The 18911-nt window shown below is 40.6% G+C and overlaps 3 protein-coding genes across 6 annotated transcripts in view; 2 read left to right on the top strand and 1 right to left on the bottom strand.

Moving 5' to 3' along the window:
- The first annotated feature begins 571 nt into the window (after positions 1-571).
- Positions 572-5546, top strand: LOC146708358 (pannexin-1-like). Of its 2 annotated transcripts, XM_085460200.1 has the most exons (7): positions 572-973; positions 2289-2410; positions 3136-3335; positions 4154-4401; positions 4480-4655; positions 4751-4910; positions 4995-5546. In XM_085460200.1, exons 1-6 carry the CDS (start codon positions 793-795, stop codon positions 4898-4900), a joined length of 1077 nt encoding a protein of 358 aa, XP_085316326.1. In that variant the 5' UTR covers positions 572-792; the 3' UTR covers positions 4901-4910; positions 4995-5546. The 2 variants fall into 2 exon arrangements, with proteins under 2 accessions (XP_085316326.1, XP_085316325.1); XM_085460199.1 differs by having other exon boundaries at positions 4154-4655.
- Positions 5547-6700: 1154 nt separating this feature from the next.
- On the top strand, positions 6701-13958 carry LOC146708357 (nuclear distribution protein nudE homolog 1-like). The gene is made up of 9 exons (XM_085460198.1): positions 6701-6884; positions 7265-7355; positions 7484-7637; positions 8072-8220; positions 8326-8462; positions 9033-9209; positions 9292-9377; positions 9469-9623; positions 10883-13958. The coding sequence occupies exons 2-9, from the start codon at positions 7270-7272 to the stop codon at positions 10974-10976; spliced, it is 1038 nt and encodes a 345-aa protein (XP_085316324.1). The 5' UTR covers positions 6701-6884; positions 7265-7269; the 3' UTR covers positions 10977-13958.
- Positions 13162-18911, bottom strand: part of myh11a (myosin, heavy chain 11a, smooth muscle) — a 33021-nt gene continuing 27271 nt past the window's right edge. For 2 of the 3 annotated variants that reach the window (XM_085460194.1, XM_085460195.1), the window contains 11 exons: positions 18507-18755; positions 18126-18338; positions 17784-17996; positions 17516-17677; positions 16941-17069; positions 16774-16862; positions 16560-16683; positions 16262-16470; positions 16011-16119; positions 15735-15907; positions 13162-14107 (listed from right to left, as the gene is read on the bottom strand). In XM_085460194.1, the coding sequence (XP_085316320.1) occupies positions 13978-14107; positions 15735-15907; positions 16011-16119; positions 16262-16470; positions 16560-16683; positions 16774-16862; positions 16941-17069; positions 17516-17677; positions 17784-17996; positions 18126-18338; positions 18507-18755 (1800 nt within the window). In that variant the 3' untranslated portion in view covers positions 13162-13977. Of the gene's footprint in view, positions 14108-14584; positions 14618-15734; positions 15908-16010; positions 16120-16261; positions 16471-16559; positions 16684-16773; positions 16863-16940; positions 17070-17515; positions 17678-17783; positions 17997-18125; positions 18339-18506; positions 18756-18911 lie in introns of all 3 variants that reach the window. The other variant, XM_085460197.1, reaches the window with a different exon arrangement.

Here is an 18911-nt window from a genome sequence, read left to right as displayed (position 1 = left end):
ACATCCAAGGATACATACTCAGACCATACCATCAGTATGCTTTTTATGTTATTATTGCTTATCATTTATTATTGCTTTTATAGATTAAACATGCAAAATATTAAGCAATGTTTTTTGTTGGTGGAGCATTATGTCTTTATGAAAACATAGCAATGCAGTGTTCTAATGGTGGTATTACATTCTGAAAGGAAGCACTGTTGAATTAATGGTTGTTTTCATTTGGTAGGAAGTATCTTAATAACATTGTTATTGATAGTCTTACTTATCTTCTCATGGAAACCCTCAGCCTGACTATCGTGGGCCTTTCTTGCGTGTTGTCTCTGTTCCTGCCAGAATTCTTTCCAGCTTTCTTCCAGAGTACGGTGATGTGGGTGTTAATTTAATTAATTATTCTTAGTTGGCATAGATACGGTGTAATGTGGAGTGAATGTCTGTATAGAAGCCCCACCTTTGCCCCCCAAAGTTTTGTTGTTGGTTTATTTTGTTTGTTCGTTTTTAAAAAAAGAAGCTTTGAGCGGTCGAGTATAACGGAACAATAGCGCTCCCTAGTGGCTGGCAGACCCCCCCCCCCCCCTCCCCTCCCGTTGATGTCTGGGGTAGGCAGGGAAACAGGTTCAACCATCAGCCCCGTTGTGAACGGACGTGGGTCCGTTATTTTTGTCCTTTTATACATACACTATCCACCGTGAGAGCGACTCGACATCGTTGAAACACCAGAAGCTGTTTGCTTAATTGAAAAGAAACGGACTCTCCCATCAATTAGACGGCACCGACTTTTTGTTCCCGTCTGACATGGCGATCGCACACGTAGCCACCGAGTACGTCTTTTCCGACTTTTTGTTAAAGGACCCGACGGAGACCAAGTACAAAGGCATCCGTCTCGAGTTGGCTGTGGACAAAATAGTCACGTTTCTGGCGGTGGGACTGCCTTTGTTCCTCATCTCGCTCGCCTTTGCTCAGGAGGTCTCAGTGGGTGAGTTAAATGTGTGAAGAGACAGTTTCATTATGTGGGAAAATGCAATCCCGGCAGGGAAACTTATTGTTCCTTAAATAAAATCAAACTGACATAGAGTGTAGGGTGAAGATGAGTGTTTTACTATGCAGAAGGACAGAGGTGTGGAAGAAGGTGTGGTTTGAGTCTCCACCCGTCTGCTCCTTTCACTCCCAGACAGTGAGGCAAGCATCCTGCTGCCTCTGCAGCTGCTGCTGGTGCTGATGATGATGATGGTGAAAACAGTGGCATGCTGACACACGTGTTCTTTTCATGGATGAGCTTGTTTCTGAATGCAATGAGTGCGAGAAAAGACACAAACACATATGGCACAAGTTTGATCTGCATACCTCCCTCTGGAGTGTAAACAAAAATCTAGCTCCATCAGCAGTTTCACAAATCTACATAATCCCCTTAGGTCACAATGCTCATAGTCCAACACACTGTCCATAATCAGACCAGATGGATCATTACTCTGCAAGCCTTGTGGGAACTACTGTTGTGCTTCTGAGGTTGAAATGCAAAGTGGTTCAAAATCTATTATTAATGTTCCCAATTAAAAATAGTGTGGCAGTCACAAAAAAATAGCTGCAGGAAGGAAAGTCTTCTGAGCTATAGAAACACTGAGTTGCGAATTGGCTTATTTTTAAGCAGAAATGGGATGCCATAGGATGGGTGTCAAACATCAGCATGCCACAGGGTCCCGTGTGGGAATTTGGGTGGCTTGGCTAAGTATGAAAATTGCAGAAAAGCAGTGAATTTACTTCTTAGTTCCAGTTTCTTAGTTCCAAAGGTTAGTTACATAAATAATAAAATACCAAACAAGTGCGTGAAAAGATGGGAGAGGTAAAACCCAAACAATACAAGTTAACGCATGGCAACAGGATCACAGACTGTATTTAAAAGAAGTCAGGACACCAAAATGACGACTGTCATCTTACATTTTATTTTGTTTTATTTACAAAATTTCAAAATTTGCACTTTTGCTAAACATCAAAAGGTCATTGCTCTGATGCTGGAGCTCAAATAACTGATAGTTGGTGTGGTTGTATCTAGTGAACAGAAAACACATGGAAGATGTTCCTGTCCACTGAGTATGAGGGGCATTTTTTTCTTAATTGTGCATACTTTGAATCCCTGCCACAACAGGCGATGACGTAATTATTGGCTCAAAATATGCTGAAAGCAATTCAAAGCAACTGGACCATGAGTGCAGAAAAAAGAAGGCTGCATTAATTTTTCTGAAAAAACAAGCCACCCATTAGCACTGATTCTTTGTTTTCCTCTGGGTCCTCAGGCACCCAGATCAGCTGCTTTCCTCCCACTAACTTTTCCTGGAGACAGGCTGGATACGTGGACTCTTTTTGTTGGGCAGCAGTGCAGCAGCAAGCAGACAGCTCGCCACTGTGGCTACACAAGGTACACACAGTATAACCAAACACAGACAGTAAATGCACTGGACATGTTTATAAAAAAGGTGCAATGTTATGTTAAAGTGCAGGAATTTGTATTGAAACATATACACACCTGTGCAATAAATCTTTTACACATATAGTATGCTCATTTATACCTGCACAATAAACATAATACTATGCTGAAATCTAATTATACTAGAAATCGAATTTATAACTAGTGCATTGCTGATTATATGTCAGTTTTAATTTAATGAAATGCTATTTTTATCACTTGTTTTTTTTTATCAGTTGTTAATGGGTTTTTTTTAATAATTTATTGGCAGATTAATACTTCTGTTAATTAATTACCTCTTCATTTGTAAAACGTCATTAATTTTCATTTTGTAGGTCTTCGAATAGCTAAATTAGATATTACATTAACCATAATGAAATAAGTCTCATATTTTCAACAGATGCTAGGCACATTACAAATTTATTTAAACAACTACTTAGTAGACACTGAAACGAACTACAACCTTGTATATACCCACATCATAATCTGGTGATGATCAAATTAAACATAATAATCAAGTTTTGCCAGACGAGTGCTTCCTAAAACATCTGCGAGGGCACCAAAGAACGGCAAAGACATTATTTTCTTTATAATATTAAAAGAATAAACATTATAAAGTAATATTAGCCAAAATAAAGCTACTAATACATTTGTCTTCCTTTCTGTGACTTCCACAGTTCTTCCCATACATCCTGCTCTCACTGGCCATCCTCATGTACATCCCCGCCTTGTTCTGGCGCTTCACAGCAGCTCCGCACCTCTCCTCTGATCTCAGCTTTATCATGGAGGAGCTAGACCGCTTTTATAATCGTGCCATCAGACTAGCCAAGAATTTAGCCTCTTTAGATAGCAAGGATGCACCCGAAGGCACACAGAGGTAAACACCTTGTTATCACCTACAGTCAATGTACTCAACTGCTTTACTCTTGTAGATTTTGGCAGGTGATTAGACTGGGAGACTCCTTTTTTCAAAGTCTTCTGAAGGTATTTATTTAAAATGTTGGTCTACCACTTTTTTATTATAGTATGAGCTAGCTTGAACTTTGACGACAAACTACACATATGAGGCCATTAATTTACACATGCAGCCAGTTTATAGAGACGTCATTTAGAATAGAAAAGAATAGAATAGCCACTTTATTGTTATTCAGAACATACAACTGTTAGTGCACACCAGAACGAAATTTCGGTGCATTTACTCGCCATCGGGCTTTACAATATAAATAATAAATAAATCCAAATCGAAAAGGTTGAAAAGAATCTCAGATATGTACAAGTAAAAATATAAGAGAAATGTACCATATTTGTATTCGTGTAGAGAACATTCAGTCATCCTACACTCACATTTTTAAAGCTGCTAAATGCTTCATTTATTTTATTGTTGCTAACTGGGTCTTCCTGCTATTTGGTGAAAGGTAGGCAGCAGTACACAGGACATCTGAATTCTTTTCATTTTGTATCTGCTGAAGAGTGATGGCATCTTTGGTGCCATCTTGTGGTAGTGTTAAAGAAGCAAAGCTGGCAGGGAGAAATGCTTGTCTTTCACTCCTGACATACAAAGTGGGGCATTTTTTGAATATTAATGATCATTAAAAACCCCAAAATGTAGTTTAAAAACTATTTTCCACAAAGTGCTATGAAACTGAAGTCATTTTATCTCATGCTAATTGTTCATTTACCTTTTTCCTGCTGCAGTGCTTCGGACCTGACTGAAGGCTGCTTTAAATACCCTTTAGTGGAGCAGTATTTAAAGACCAAGCGCTTCTCTCACAGACTTGTGGTCAAGTACCTGGCATGTCGGGGACTGACTCTGCTGATCCTCCTGCTTGCATGTATCTACCTTGGCTATTACATCCTGCTAGCTTCTCTCACGGATGAGTTTCCGTGTGACCTGCGGACAGGAGTGCTGAAGAACAACAGCATGGTGCCGTCTCCTGTTCAGTGTAAGCTTGTTGCAGTTGGTGTTTTCAGGCTTCTCAGCTATATCAACCTGGGAGTGTATGTGATTCTTGCTCCATTAGTGGTGTATGCTGCTCTTGGGCCAGCACGTCAAAGCTCCAGCTTCCTTCGGCCTTATGAGATGCTGCCAGGATTTGGTGCTCTGGGTCTGGTCACCCCCGTCTACAATGACCTCAGTATCTATCTGCTGTTTCTGCATGAGAACCTGAGCGCACTTAAGTCCTTTAAGTGTCTGCAGGTGCGTCTCAACACTAAAACTGTGGGTGAAGCATGGGCACTTGTTTGTGTTGTTCCTTTCTTCTTAGAAAAATTAGAAAAATGTCTCTTCCACAGGTGCTTGAATTGTTGCAAGAGGCTGATGATGAGGGGTTTGACACCATGTGTCTACTGCGATCTCTGGGGCAGGTGAAGACTGATGTTTTAGACAGTAAGAAGACGTGCTCTCACAAGGACAACAAAGAAACGGATAAGGCTGAAGAATAGTTACTCTCATGTAAGGATAAACTCTTGAGTGTTCTGATGAGAGCCAAAATAAATGTGTTGTATTTAACATCATACTTATTTTGTCTTCCTCCAGTGCCTTGTTACTTCTGATGAGATGACCTGATGAGGATGCTCTGATGGAAAAGAAGCACTGAGATGAACTCCTTTGGACTTGTTTTTATTGGAGCTGTTGTAGCGTGTTAAGCTACAAACCTGTAGTTTGACCAATTCAGTTTACCTTACCTTCTTACTTTAATGCATGGAAATACTCCAGAGATAAGTGGAGCAGGTGTCGCAATTTTTTCTACATAGGATTTCCTATTTTATTTTTTTTTTGCACACGTCTTTGCTCAGGATCCAAATTGCCTTTAAATCAAAGTGAGCCATGTTCTTCGGACAGCTGCTTCCTATCTTTTATTATAGAATGAGGGAAGCTTCTTACCACTTTGTTTTTATTCGTTTACATGTGTAATTATTTAAAATAAGCCGCAATAAATTAAGACCACTTGATATTATAAAAACTGGAACTTTTGTTTGTGTTGTAAAGCATTTTTGCCTTCTAATGTGAAGTTATCAGCATTGGCATACTGTATATGATGTACTTTGGTTTGCACTCACTAAAATTAAAATATAACCTAAACTGTCCAAATTACATGAAAGGTACATTTATATTTTTCCAAGTACTGTAATACTAATGGTATCACTGCCAGAATGACCATTTTGGATTATTATCCTTTTATTTCTAACTTAATTAATACACACTCATGGCCACTTTAATAGGTACAACTTATTAGTAGCACATTGGACACCTTTTGCATTCAGAACTGCCTTAATTTATAATGACATCTATTCAACAGGGTATAGAGATTTTGATCCATACTGAAATCATAGCATAAATCAGCAATATTGAAGGTAGGCTGTGGTGTTTTATCAATGCCAAACTGGTACTAAGGGGACCAAAATGTGGCAGCAAAATATCTTCCACACCATTACACCACCAGCAGTGTGAACCATTGATACAATGTAGGATGGAGCCATGCTTTCATGCTGTTCATGGCAAATTCTGACCCTACCATCTGAATGTCTGAATGCAGAAAATGAGACTCATCAGAACTTTTTTCCAAACTGATGTCCAGTTATGATCAACCTGTGTGAGTAGCCTCAGTTTCCCGTTGTAAGCTGACAAGTGAGGCACTCACTGTGATTTTATATAGTTGTAGCCTGTCTGCTTCAAGGCTGGACATGCTGTACATTCAGAGATGTTCTTCTGCATACATTGGTTGGAACAAGTGGTAATTTGAGTTATTTCCTATTAGTTTAAAGTAGTATAGGCACTCTGTAAACCCTAGAGATAGTTGTTTGGAGAAATCACAGTAGCTCAGCCATTTCTGAAATACAGTTGTTGTTGTTGTTTTTTTATAACACAAAGCATCAGTGGAGCCACTACCATTGTATGTTTCCCATACATAAATGATGACTGAATGAAAGCTCAAGAACATTTTACGCTTTATCATGTATTAAGAAAAAAGTGCTTCAATTCCATTTCACTTTCCCTGTCAGACAGTCGGTGTAGTAATATGGGCAGAATACTGAAACAAAAAACAAACAAACAAAAAAAAGAAAATCTAAATCTAAATGTGAGGGCTATACAATAATTTCTTTTATTATAAATGCAGTGTATGAAATATCATAAACGCCTTACAAAGCAGAAACAACGGACTGTGCTTGAGGCTCCGCCTTCCCGGCCTACAGGTCTGCTAAATCATATGATTGGTTAATCTTTAAAAACGTCATCTGTGTTGCCCAATGAGCTTCACGAACTCAATGTTCGTATTTATTTGGTTGGCGAGACGATCGACGTGGTAACGAAGGATTAGTTTGTGCAATTCTCAATACGTATACTCAATAAATCCGGAAAAAATATCATCACATCGAAGTACATTCCCTTAGCTGTAGCATGCTTTAATCGTTCCTTCATATGCAGGTGAGTGTGTTTAGTTCCGTTTAGAGCAGCTTTAGAATCACATATCGAACTAGATCGGTTAGCTGCCTATATTAGCTTAAGTTAGCTAAAAACTTAGCCGGGCCATATGCATTCTCTGACATTGCATTTAGATTTAAAAGTTTCCGTTTCATTTTTTACTATTCTACAAATAAACTTTAAAACTATTTTTTTGGTTATCCCTTTTTTGGCATAAGTATGTGAAGGAAATTGTTCGGCGGAGGTAATTTGTGTTAGCTAATAAAGTTAGCACTCGCTAACGGTTTTGTAATGATGTGTCCCCAAGTGAGACAACCACGTAATTTAAGAAAGGAGAAAGCTATAATTTGATTGAATCCTCCCTCCATCCTTACTCGGAGCAGCAGACATGGTAGAGCCGACAACACGCAAGTTTGCATCCCTAGAAGAGGAGCTGGGCTTCTGGAAGGAGCAAGCAGAGAGATACGAGCAAAGGTACTAAAAAAAGGCATACAATCGGAGGACTTACTTTTAGGAAATTACTTTCTGCAGTTATTGTTATATAATTCTTAACATGTGCTGAGCTGATATTTTGGAGGTGTTGTACATTGCTCTGTCACCAGGGCTGAGGAGGCTCAAGAGGAGCTGCAGGAATTCCAGCAGATGAGTCGGGACTATGAGGCTGAGCTTGAGACAGAGCTGAAGCAATGTGAGGGTCGAAACAAAGAGCTCCTGCAGGATAATCACCGGCTTCGTGTAGAACTGGAAAACATAAAGGTAGACAACCTTGATTTTAAGTAGGCTGTGGCCCCTTAATAGAGGGACACAAGCACTGATGCTCCACTTAGTGACATTGAGGATTTGGAACAGACACACCCCACACAAGCAGCTTTTAGCCTACCAACATTCAGCTTGTTATTGCTACTGCCACTAGGAAAATTGCTGCCTGGGTATAAAGCAGCTGACTGCTATTTTAGTCAGTGGTCCATGGGGAAATAAGCATAGTGGAGAAAGTAAATTCAGTTGTGTGTTCAAAAAATGCTCAAATGTGGGGAGAGGGAACTTTTTAAAGGGTTTATTGTCTCAACGTTTAATAAAATAGTCAGCTTTTCTTATTAAAATATGAACGGCAGCTGTGTTGATTAATTTGCCATGACCTTGCCAAGCTGACACTGTCAGTTTCAGTTTATTTGTTCTTGTGCTTTTTGTAGGAGAAATTTGAAGTCCAGCATTCTGATGCTTTGAGGCACATATCAACACTTGAGGAAGAGCTGGGAGAGACCAGAGCAGTTAGAGATCATCTGCAGAAGTATATCAGAGAGTTAGAGCAATCCAATGATGACCTGGAGAGAACCAAAAGGTCAGTGCTTAAAAGTTGGTACATGTTCACACAGCCATGCTGTGCCTGTTAGACTTGCCAATATATAAACAATATTGCATAATATGTCCTCTCTGCTTGTCTCAGGGCTACCATCATGTCTCTGGAGGACTTTGAGCAGCGGATGAACCAGGTCATTGAGAGAAACGCCTTTCTTGAAAGTGAGCTGGATGAGAAAGAGAACCTGCTTGAGTCTGTTCAGAGGCTCAAGGACGAAGCTAGAGGTACACACAATCATCCACTCAAAGCAGCTTCTCAGGTTCACAAGAACTGCTGATTTCTCTTATCACTGACTCAGTGAATTTTGATAGTTTGATTAATTCAGCAGTTCCTGTTTTTATTTATGTCCTGTTCTTCCCGTTTATTGTACACCTGACTGTTAATATATAATAATTTTATAGGATATGTTTTAACTAGTAACCTAGGTAAAATTATTTAATGGGTTTTATAAGTGTTTATGAGTCTATGCTTAACTGGTCTTCACAGACAGCTATAGGCATATATTTTAGTGTTATATGGTGTGTGGAAATTCACTTGGTGAATCTTTCTAAAGTGTGGAACGCTATCACAGTTAATATATTGTATGTGCTTTTAATGTGCTGTGAGAAACTGAACCGGCAGTTGGTCGTCAGGTTTCATTGTGCAACCAGCGTCACCTTTACTTTTGTTTTTGATCATGTTTGCCTGCCCCATATGCCAGCTTTTTCCACAAATATAAATTACTTCTGAAAAACTATAATAGGTGGTTGGTTAGAAGATGGTTTAAATTCTGTTACTTCTGTAACTTGCGGCAGACCTTCGCCATGAGCTGGCTGTACGACAGAAGGAGAGACGGCCATCCAGCAGCCTGGGCAAAGACACAGATCGTCCTGATACGATGTTACCCTCAGCTGGAAATCCTTCCATCCCCGTCACACCCTCCAAACCTATTAGTTCATATGTCACAACCCCAGCTTCCAACATCCGGAGAGGTAATATAAAACTCTATCTTAATAAGTACCTCTATACTAAAAAAACATGTGTTTATCAGCTTATGTGTGGTTGTTGTTTTAGGCGATAGTCTAACAGGAACCCCGCTTACTACATCGGCTAGAATATCTGCACTCAACATCGTTGGGGAACTACTCAGAAAAGTTGGAGTAAGAAAGTTAATACTTGTACTGAAAGTGCTATGTTGGTTTGTATGTCTTTATTATTGATTTCTGTATTTATTTATTTTAATCCTGCCAGAATTTGGAGTCCAAGTTGGCATCTTGTCGAGACTTTGTGTACGACACATCCGTCAACAGACCGGCGCTTACAGTTGGTCCTGGCAGTCCTTCGGGTTTAGATGCAGGTGCTGAGCTCCAGGCGGTGGGCCTGAGCCCTCCTTCTCAGTATGACAGGTGAGGGAATGTCATCATGAGTTTACAGTAGAAGATCTGTTTTGAGTAATACACGTCTAGCTATCTGCATACTTTATGATTGGCCTTCTTATGGATCCAGATTGTACCTTGTTACTTCTCTGTTTGCCTAATTTCCAGCTCTTAAAGTTGCTGTTTGGTATTTTAGAGTTTTATTATTCTATTTTTGTTGATTGTCCCTGGAAAAAAGTTTAGTAGCTTATTGCATGCTAACAGAATTTAATAAAACTTAATGGCTATTTGAATATTTCAGAATCTGCATGATACTTTAATTTTACTTCCTTAAATTAGGTGCCTTTTATCTTTACCACTTTGCCAACTGGTAGTGATAACTGGTGATAATGGTGTTTGTAGCTAAACAATGTAATACATGAGGTAATGTGTAGTTGAATGTTGGCATATATAGGTCTCTACACCAGTTATAACCTGTATAGACTATGCATAGAGTCTTTACCTTCTCCTAGGAGAAATTATTCAAGCTGTTTTATGATCTGAGCAGTTACTGTCATATTTCATGCCTGCATATGGAACAAAATGGCCGGGTTTGCATCAGAAGTTGAGGGGGTGAGCTCTGCCTGTCCAGCTACCCATCACAAAACCTGGAAACTATTCCAACGGTTGTTTTTCCACGTCTATCAATATATACTGAGGTGTCAAAACACCAGCACAGGGGTGCCGTCAAATGTCATCTTTATGGGGAACAGAGTTAAAAATGGATGTGGCCTCTGGGCCTGAAAAGCCAGATGAAGTTGGGCTAAACCCAAGCAGTGACATGTGTAATGTCATGATGTAATGGCCAGCAGGGGGCGTCTCCGGGGGTTGCAAAATGAACTCTGTAAAAGGTCGATGGGAGAATGATGCTCCCCTCTTTACTTTTATGACATGAGTAAAAATGTTCCTGATGACTTTATAAAGTCATTCATTAATTTGAAGTCTTACTGAACAAACATGATGTTTATTTTGTGCATTCTGGCTCCATTCAAGATGTGAAATGAATGATAAAGCAGGATATGCTTTAGGATCTGGCTGCCTAACTTTGTTTAATAAGCCACTAACTCACAAGCATTGTTATGGGTCTCTCAGTCAGAACCACCCTGTGCTTGTTAAACACAACAAACAAAAAACAAGATGGCAACAGTCCAAATGCAAAGCCTTGAGGCCTTTGACTGTAACTACATTTGAAAAAAGATTGTGACTCTGAATGTACAGCTTTAGCTCATGAGTTGAACTTTGTTTTTCAGTTTGGTGAAACGGTTAGAGTTTGGACCAGCTCCTCCAAGAGGGATCTCCCATGGTGCCCAGTCTCCACAGGGAGGGGTCAAGATACTGCTATGAGAGGGGAGGGGAAAAAACCCTTCCTTTCTCTCTCCCTCCTGACCTTCCTCATATGACACCCCTGGACTTTGAGCTGAGCTGTCTTCCTTGTCGCCGTACGTCCTGCTGATTGTCCTTGCACCGTGCCCTCACTGAGCAAAGAGAGAGGCTCTGCCCATTAACACACGAACTTCTGCTCTCTCAGGCTTGTACCACACCATATCACAGGAGGCAGCACTACATCCTGTGGACCCTACCATTCGCAGCATATCTTCCACTATATCTCTAATGCTGTGGTGGCTAACTTAAAAAACAAAAAAAAAACAACTCATGGACCTTCTGTGTTTTCTGTGGTTGGATCAAGCACAGCAGGGCTTTGTAAACATTTCTGCTCCTACATCACTAATCTAGTGCACTAGCCTATTAATCATTATCCATGTAAGGAACAGTTTTAATAATTAAAAGCACTGGAAAGTAACCCTGGTATAGGGACCAAGAATCTGGAGTATTGTTTATGGAAAAGTTGAGCAAATATTGTGTTTGTGACAAAGTCAAAACCAAAGCTGTGATAAATGGGAAAACTGAAAATAACAAAAGCAATAGGTTTGTTTTTCTTTGAGATATATATGAAAAACATGGTTTAGCTTTGTCATTGGCCTTTTCTGTGTTTATCGTTTCCCATCATGTCTTGAAGAACACAGATTGATATTTTGGTTTAAAAATATTTCAGACTGGGTGAATGAATGAGCTGACAATGAATTACTTCCTGCCATGAATTGGCGTTAGTATTTCAGCCAGCCTTCATCACTGCTGTTACTTCTTCAGTTTTTGGGCTCTTGCTTTGCTGCAGTGCCACGGCTGATCCAGGTGTTAAAATACCGAAACAGATCATCGTCTCTGTCAGATTTTCATCGAGAGGGGTGCCACTTGACTTCATGGTGGTTAAAGTAATAGCATTTAGTATACCCCCCAACCCCATTTCGTTATCATTCGGGTCCTTCCTATTACCTCCCTCCAACCATTTCACACACCAACTATTTTCTGCTTTACTGGGGTTATAAAAGATAAAATTTATCATGCTGAAGATTTATGATCTAATGTTATCATAAACCTTTTTACTGATGGTAGCTGACAGTATATTTTAGACAGGCACTTGAATGTATAGTATCTCTTTCTGCCACTTAGACTTACATGGTGGACATATGGTAAACATGATAAGCAATAATAGATTTTGAAATGGTCAAATTAGCACTGTTCGTATATTTGTGTAGGTATAAAGAAGACTTTGAAATTAGGAAATGGAGCGATTCTGATGTGACAGCTATGCTTTTCCCTGAAATGTTTCTGTTTAAATGGATCTTGTCACTACTGCCATCCAGCAGCTCATTAAGCAGCTCATTAAGCAAATATTAAAGTTGCATATCTAAATATGACCTTTATACAGTAGCTATCACTGTATACTGCACTGTAGCCTTTGTGTAGGAATTAACTTGTAACATCTGAAATCTGGAGGTCCTCCTGTTTGCAGGACAGTTTAAAGGGGGCCTGTAATGCTTGTTTCTACAGTCATATTAATGTTCTTGAGTGTAACCGAGGCGCTATGAAGGTCACACAGTTAAAAATAATCATCATTTGTCTCATTCAGGACCTTTTTACAGTCCGAGTTTATCCACTGCCTGAAACAAGTTATTGTAGATCTTAATTTAGGCCAGCTTTTTTTTTTTTCTCTTATGTCTGCTCCCTCCTAAACGGAAGTTTTGAACCTCACTGAAATGAACACATTAAGGATATCCTCTTTAACGACATACAGAGTAGACAGAAAATAGTCTTTAGAGCAGGCTTGAACTAGAAATATTGACTCACAGGGAATCCTAACACATATGCTGACCTCATGATTTGAAACTTTGGCCTTGTTTCGTCTATAAGTGTGACAGAAAGTAAAGGGAAGCATAACTGGTCCCCTTTAATCTTCCTTGAGCTACTTCCAGTTGTAATTCTTGTAATCACTGTGTACTGGCTGTTTGTTTAGGACGCCTGCAGCTGCTTCTGTATGCTGACTTTAAACTGTTTGTGCCTGAGGTACTATACCCAACTTTCGTCCTGCTGGTTTGCAGTCGTTTTTTCTTTTTCTACTAAACTGAGCAGATGTGAATAATGTGAGTGAGTTACTGACCAAGACAGAAACATTAAAAGGAGAAAGTCAAACTATTTTTTTTTCTTTATTTCTTGTGCAGGTGGTTCAACAGGTAATGGATACAAAAAGTGCCATGTAAACATTTGTTGAATACAAAGAAAATTATAAAATGAGATTGACTTAGTTTAGGGTGATCAGGGACTTTTTGTTTCTAAGTACAGTAAATCTGGAGAGAGGAAAGCTACTGAAAGAAGATCTGAGCGTTGCTTAGTGCTCCATGTTGATATGTGACTCAGTTTTCTGGTTAACAGTAACCGAAAACCTTGTCTGACCTCAAACATTTCATAAACCGCGTCTCTAAACAGGTTTGGACACATGAGAGGCACAAATAATATGACGGAAGCTAAAAATGTTTTTCCTTGGTGGGGGTAATAAACAACACTGCTGACTAGAAGCAGACTGGGGATTGAAATATCTGTCTATGCATCCAATCTGAAACCCTAGAGTGGTGCTCTGGAACAATAACAGCAGTCACAGGCAACAGGACGACGGTAACTGATAATAGTTCTACATCTGTAGATTTACACTTTGTCACTGCTTTAAGTACTAAGTGGGTGTTAATTAGAGGCTCCTATGTTTGTGTCAGTGCAGTAAAAAAAAAAAAAACAGTGAAAATAGAAAAGGGAAAAAAAAAACAGCAAATCACACAAAAGCATAACCACTAGACGACCCCACTAAGTTGAAATCATGTCCTGATTGTTTTTGTGTCAAGAAAAGGTGCTCTGAAACAAGAGGACAGATAGATAGCATAATAGGCTTTTTCTTTGTTTTAAGTGGCAGGCTTTGCCCTGAACAGTATTTCTCATATATGGTTTTTTAAAAAGTCCCTTAGTCAGCGGACTTTGTTCCATTGAAGTCGCTTTGGGAGTCGGTGTCCTCCTCTGAGGCATCCTCGACCACCCTTCGGCCTCCGCCTATGCGCCGAGGTGTGCTGCTAAAGGGGGGCTCATTTCCACGCCTAAAATAGGACAAAAAAGTACACAAGACACAAACAGAAAGAAACATTGTCACAGTGAGGGGATGCAATAGGCTCTGTGTTGGTTAAGTTCATTTGAAAACCAGTTGGGTGTTTGCACACTGCAAAAGGAGCGTTGATGAAGTACAGAATGTACAGGTTGTGCTTCGGTTACGGGTAAAGCACGCTGGTTATCTTTGTAACTCATTTTAACTCCTTGGTCAGGAAAATGAGTTTGGTTTACGGCAGTTAAACCAAGCACTGAGGAAAAATATGACCCCAGGAAATGGGTACAATGGAAACCAAATGGTGCAATATGACTTGGGACTCAGAATTTTTCAGTTACATCTCTGATAGCCACATTTCCCTCAGTTAGGCTCAGTGAAAGAAATGAGAGCATTAAGGGTGTGCACGGGGAATGAAAAGTTATGGTATGTTAATGAGAAATAGTGATGGGGTAACTTTTAGGCGCAGAGATACCTGCTGCGTTACTCCTTGGGTTCAGGGTTGCCTCTGGAATAGAGATGGACATGATTGTTTTGTTTCCGCTCATCAACTTTAGAAAGAATGTGAATGCTTCAAGTGTTCATTTACATCCCTTTGAATGACATTAATTATGCTCTGTAGCACTGAAATGTAGCTTAACTGAGAGCATTTAAAACTAATAAATGTGCTTTAACCTGTCTACAGTTTGGCAAATCTGTAAACTGTTGTTTGTGTACAACTGTGGCTACAAAAAAGTTTGGATGCTTTATAAAATGTTAGAGCAGAATGCTAAGATTTGCAAATAACTCGAAGCCTGTTTGATTGAAAGAAGCAGAAAAGACAATTTTGTTAATTTTGCTTTTCAAATATACAGTTTTTTAAATTTTGATGCGAGAATCATGTCAAAAATATGTTTAACAGGTTTAGTTCCTTCTTCCAACAGCACAGTTTGAGACTCAAGGGTTTTACTACGAAGGAAGTTCAGCGAAGCCAGAGTTTCTTTGTGTTAGCTGGCTCGACAAAACCTAAATCCTCATTCAGAGGTAACTGGTACCATGAAAATTATTTAACAGTCAACTTTCAAGTGAAAGAGTTTCTGCTTCAGGCTCTGAGTGTTCTTGCATATAAAGGGAGGGGGGCTGGTGCCATTTAGCTTCTTTACTTGCTCTGCATAAAATTAGATACATTGAGTACCACCAAAGGAGCTGGTGATAAAGACCTTACTAACACTCGGGCTGCAAATAAGATGAGCATAGTGCTGTGTACAGTTGAGCTTCATTCAGGGGTTTTAGTAAGGTATGTATATAAAAACATAGTGCTTCACCACAGAGTCTATACTGCAAGCAAAGCATGGTTTAAAAAAACGTAATAATAAAAATGTGGTTCCTCCAGCTGATTTTAAGCCAAAACTCTGAAACCGACCAGGTTATGTCATGTTAAAACCTAAGTTACCATGGAGACCTAGCCTGTTGTCTTTGTAGTATTTCAGGTTAAACTGATCTGCAAACCATTACATTCAGTTATTTACATTTTACACAGCATCCCAACCTCTTACTGCAATGTCTGTGTCCTGTTGTGGCATCATGGAAATAGCAGGTGAACATCACCTCCATCAGCAGAACGACCCTTTGGCGTTTTATCCTACCTGAGTTTGTTCTTGAGAGAGCCGATCTCGCGGGTCATGGCGTCGTTGGCCTCAGTGGCTTCATCCAGCTCCCGCTGCAGCTTCCTGCGGGCTGCTGTGGCACGCTGAGACTCCTCCTCCGATTCCTCTAGCTGCCGCTTCAGCTGCTTCATGCGAGTGTTTGACTTTTCCGCCTGGTGAGTGAACAAAGCGAATATGCTAACTCGGCACTGACAAGCACAATCAAAGCTGCATTTATTTTCTTGTTCGTGCACAAAAACGTTTCCGTGACTGTACCTGGTCTTTGTACTGCTCTGCCTGTTTTCTTTCGTCTTCCACCTGCAACATCAGGTCCTTGAGCTTCTTGTCTTTCTGGCGCATATTCTTGGCAGTTGTCTGCTTATCCCTGAGACAAGATGGACAAGAGTTAAGAGGAAATGAATATGAGTACAGCTGATACAATTTAAAGAAGGTAAAACCACCAAAAAAAGTAAATATTTTTTTATTCATCAAACATACGGTATGCTCTGTGTTTATGTGTCCCTGACCTGTTCTCCTGCTCCAGCTGCTCCTCCAGCTGTGCCACTTTAGCCTCCAAGGCAGAGATGGAGGACTTGAACTTGGACTTGACCTGGTTCTCCATCTCCTGGAGCTTGGCCTTCAGCTCCTTGTTCTGGCGGTCCAACTGCTGCCGAGCGCTCTCGTTCTTCTGGGAGGTGGTGCGCTCCGTCTGCAGCTCATTGTTCAGCTGATCCACCTGTGGGTGGAGTACGTGCAAAGAGAGGGATGAGAACTCTGCCCAGTGCTTTAACACTTCATGAATCATGTCTGCTACAGTCTTATCACCTGTTGTGTGCTCTTCCTCAGCCTGTCATTGAGGATCTCCATGTTGCTTTGCTCCTCCTCCAGCTCCTCCTCTAGCTGGGCGATCTTAGCTTCCAGGCGACGCTTCTCATCTGACAAGGCTGACCTGAGCACAGAGAGCATGGTAAGAAATGCCACCATCTTTTTTTCATGGTTCACTTCACAGACAAAGCAACAGAGTGAACTCTACACCTACTTTCCAGAGGTGTTGCTCGCCAGCTCATCGGACAGTTCGTCCCTTTCAGCCTCTGCTTGCTTCCGTCCTCTCTCAGCTGCAGCCAGTTCCTGCAAACACATACATTCATTATTTTGAGCCCCGGCTCCCAGAGAGGTTCTTGCCTTGTTAGGAATCGACAGCCTTACCTCCTGTAGCTGCATGAGCTCAGCCTCCAGACTCTTGGCCTTCTTCTCGCTCTCCTTTGCGGTGGTCAGCACCTCTTCTCGAGCAGCACGAGCATCTTCCAGCTCCCTCTGGTAGTCCTTCATCTGGGCCTGGAGGGATGAAGAGAAACAGAGAAAAGACATCAGATAATGTTTCAAGTATATTTACGATACTTGAGGCAGATGATCTGTGTTTGATGATACCAAGTCCTGTTTTCAAGTGCTTCTCTTAGTGATCATATCTTATTTTAGTGTTTTGACATTTCCCTTTAAAGTCACAGTTACTAGCCAAAACCGGGGAATTTTCCCTTAAGAAGATGTTTGTCTACATATCTACAAGTTTATTTCAAGAAAACAACAAGTTAAGTTTTACATGTGTTTGCTTCCAAGTTAAAAAAAAATCCAAAAACATTTTACCTTTAAAATAAAAACCTTCACTACAACATATGCTTTAATGTAAATATGCATCTAAAAAATTACAGTGAAAACTAAAAGACCCATACAGTATTTATATAAATTCTTCTGTGCTGAATTTTCTCAGTGTCCTTTGCTCTGACCTGGAGCTTGCGGAGCTGCTTGATAGCCTCATCACGTCCCTTATTGGCTGTCTCGATCTGTCCCTCCAGATCTTTCATGTCTATCTCCAGCTTCTTCTTGGCTGCTGCTGCTGTGGCCCTCTGCTTACGTTCATCCTCCAACTCCGTCTCCAACTCACGGACCTGCAGCCAGTGTGCATCATTGCAATGATTACTGACGCTGAAATAGCATTCTTTGATAATAAATCATTCACATCCTTCTGGTATAAGAATGAAGGCTTTTATTTACCTGCTTGATCAGCTGCCTCTTCTTCTCCTCTCCCATCTCATCTCTTCCCTGGAGGTCTCTCTCAAACTGGGCCTTCAGAGCCTGCATGTTGACCTCCAGACGCAACTTGGCATCCTCAGCCGCCTGCAGTTCGTCCTCTAGCTCCTCCAGCTGCGTCTTCATCTCCTCCACCTGGGCTTCCAGGCCTCGTTTGGACTTCTCCAGCTCATGGACCTTCCATCAATACATTTTAAATTAACTGGAAAGCTCTAGACACTGTAAACATATACCTGTAACTACAGACTTTCAGCCTGCAGATCTATTGACCAGTGCCAAGTGAGTGAAAGATGTTCCAACACTAACATTTTTTCCCACATCATCCTTGGAGCTGATCAGGTCCTCCATCTCTGCTTTTAGGGCCTTGTTGGCTCTCTCCAGCTCCTCTCTGGAGTCCTGAGCCTCTTCTAGAGCCCTTGCCAGGGACAGAGCTTTGGTCTCCTTCTCTCTGGCCTCAGCTTCAGCACGGTCTCGCTCGTCTGCATATTTACTGGAGACACTCTTCTCTTCGGCCAGCATCTGGAGATCAAAGAAACAAATAACTATGAATTTAACAAATCTGTTTTACTGTGCATATAATCTTATATAATAAAGTCACAATCTTGACTACAATTAACTGTGAAATTCTAAAAACAGGCTCAATCCCATGAATGATATTTTAAAAGCTTGTTTTCTGGTTTAGCAGACCTGGTCAAACTTCTTCTGTTTCTTCTCCAGGTTTGAAACGTTCTGCCTCTGGTTGTCCAGATCCATCAGCGTGTCCTCCAGCTCCTGCTGCAGACGATTTTTGGTCTTCTCCAGCTTGTCGTATGCTGAGGCCTTCTCTTCATACTGAGTGTTCGCTGCCTCCAAATCTCTCTGCAGACGCTTCTTTCCTTCCTCCAGCAGCTCAATGTTGCCTGACATTTCATCCATCTTCTTCTTTGCATCTGATAGCTGCACACAAAGCAAAACTGTTATGTAACAGAGAGGAATCTTCTACATGGTACAAGAGTGTTTTCTTGTTATGAGCTTTAGCTTACAGTAAACCTTCACTCCAATATCGCTCCAGTTTTTTCCCATCATATTATCTTTATTTTGCTCCCGCCAATT

Source organism: Copadichromis virginalis, linkage group LG6 (assembly GCF_057382275.1).
Source record: "Copadichromis virginalis isolate Kocher_CV1m ecotype Utaka linkage group LG6, C_Virginalis_male_GT1.1, whole genome shotgun sequence".
Classification (NCBI taxonomy): Eukaryota; Metazoa; Chordata; class Actinopteri; order Cichliformes; family Cichlidae; genus Copadichromis; species Copadichromis virginalis.
This window is presented reverse-complemented; position numbering and strand designations above follow the sequence as displayed.

What these genes read in the sequence shown, in the direction of transcription:
- LOC146708358 (XM_085460199.1), top strand. Translation starts at nt 793, where the DNA reads ATGGCGATCGCACACGTAGCCACCGAGTACGTCTTTTCCGACTTTTTG. An exon ending in CGCCACTGTGGCTACACAAG is followed by an intron (nt 2,411 to 3,135) that starts GTACACACAGTA and finishes TGACTTCCACAG; the next exon opens with TTCTTCCCATACATCCTGCT. An exon ending in AGTCCTTTAAGTGTCTGCAG is followed by an intron (nt 4,656 to 4,750) that starts GTGCGTCTCAAC and finishes TCTCTTCCACAG; the next exon opens with GTGCTTGAATTGTTGCAAGA.
- LOC146708357 (XM_085460198.1), top strand. Translation starts at nt 7,270, where the DNA reads ATGGTAGAGCCGACAACACGCAAGTTTGCATCCCTAGAAGAGGAGCTG. An exon ending in AGCTTCCAACATCCGGAGAG is followed by an intron (nt 9,210 to 9,291) that starts GTAATATAAAAC and finishes TTGTTGTTTTAG; the next exon opens with GCGATAGTCTAACAGGAACC. An exon ending in CCTCCTTCTCAGTATGACAG is followed by an intron (nt 9,624 to 10,882) that starts GTGAGGGAATGT and finishes TTTGTTTTTCAG; the next exon opens with TTTGGTGAAACGGTTAGAGT.